The following is a 1,256-nucleotide window of genomic DNA, read 5'->3' as shown; positions in this document are numbered from 1 at the left end:
CTCTTTCTAACACCTTCAGGATGAAGGAACTTTCTCTTCTTCAGTCTGTTTTTCTCCGTCTTCTTGTTCAACATGTCTTTGTCATTAAAATGTGTTAATACCAGGAAGCTGAGGAACAATGTCAAAATAAAAGCTCTAGTTTTATTTGCAAACAGACAAAAGACAGATGTTTCTTTCTTTTTTAAATGTTGTTCAAGAAGTATAAAAGATAAAAACTCCAGATAGAAAATTATAGATATATGTGAAAGAAAGAAAGAAAGAAAGAAAGAAAGAGGAACAAGTGTAAATATACAGTCTGAGAGTTCAGAGGATTTTCTGAGGACAATCTAACTTTCTTGTTTTATCATCAGTTGATGTTTTGTTTGAACAACAGACACGTCTGTCTTCACTTAATTACCCTGCAGGTAAACATACTGATTAATACCTGTTTTTATCTTCCAGGACCAAAGATCAAAGTGAAAGAAGGGAGTGATGTGACTTTACCCTGTTCCATCATAGAGGACATTACGAAGAAGCACTTTCACTGGAAGAAAGACGGTCAGAAGGAGGTGTATGTGTATGATTCAGGCCTTTATTCCAGTCAGGGTTATTCAGGTCAACATGAGCAGTTCAAAGGTCGTGTCTCTCATTTTCCTGGAGAGCTGAAGAATGGCGACGCCTCCATAAAGATCAGAAACACGAAGGTGGCTGACAGTGGAAACTACACCTGTGAATTTCAACATCTTCCAAATCAAAAATTCCTCGTGAAGCTTCTTGTTGGTGAGTGCTTTCATAACACAGCTGATTATTTACAGGTGAGACTGGTTTAAGAGTCCCACATGGACTTTCATCAAATAGTCAGAATACACATCTGGCAGGACCTTGTCCCCACAGCGCTGCAGTCACATCTGGACTGATTCCCTTTGTATCAAACGTTCAGTATCTGTGACACGTTGTAGATTATGTCGTCGTGCTCAATCAACGTTCAGTGTCCACGCTCAGATTTCATCTCTTCTGACTCTGACTGTAACAGCTTCAATGTGCTGAGCATCTTAAACGCCTCCTACTACACATTTCTAAAGTTAAACTGGGTGGCGTCTGTGTCCAACACATTCTGTAACTTCCCAAAAGCAACAATCTGTGAAGTTCACCCTCTTCACACAGAGATTGGCCAGGTGTGAAAGATTATCAGTTCTCAGTATTTGAACAATTATCACGTCTCAGGTTTTATTCCCTTCAGACGACACGTTGAACAAACTAGTTTATTTCAAACAAAC

At 39.2% G+C, this 1,256-nt stretch overlaps 1 protein-coding gene across 1 annotated transcript in view; it reads left to right on the top strand.

The window, feature by feature from the left end:
- The window catches only part of LOC147819254 (coxsackievirus and adenovirus receptor homolog), an 8,165-nt gene that overhangs the window by 2,683 nt on the left and 4,226 nt on the right, over positions 1-1,256 (top strand). Inside the window, exon 2 of the mRNA XM_087173320.1 lies at positions 442-759. Within this exon, the coding sequence (XP_087029446.1) occupies positions 442-759 (318 nt within the window). The remainder of the gene's footprint in view (positions 1-441; positions 760-1,256) is intronic.

This window comes from Seriola lalandi, unplaced genomic scaffold (genome assembly GCF_002814215.2).
Source record: "Seriola lalandi dorsalis isolate HSWRI2012SDOR001 ecotype SW California unplaced genomic scaffold, Sedor1 jcf7180002054172, whole genome shotgun sequence".
Taxonomy (NCBI): domain Eukaryota; kingdom Metazoa; phylum Chordata; class Actinopteri; order Carangiformes; family Carangidae; genus Seriola; species Seriola lalandi.
The sequence above is the reverse complement of the archived record's forward strand: the minus strand, read 5'-3'. Positions and strand labels throughout refer to the sequence as shown.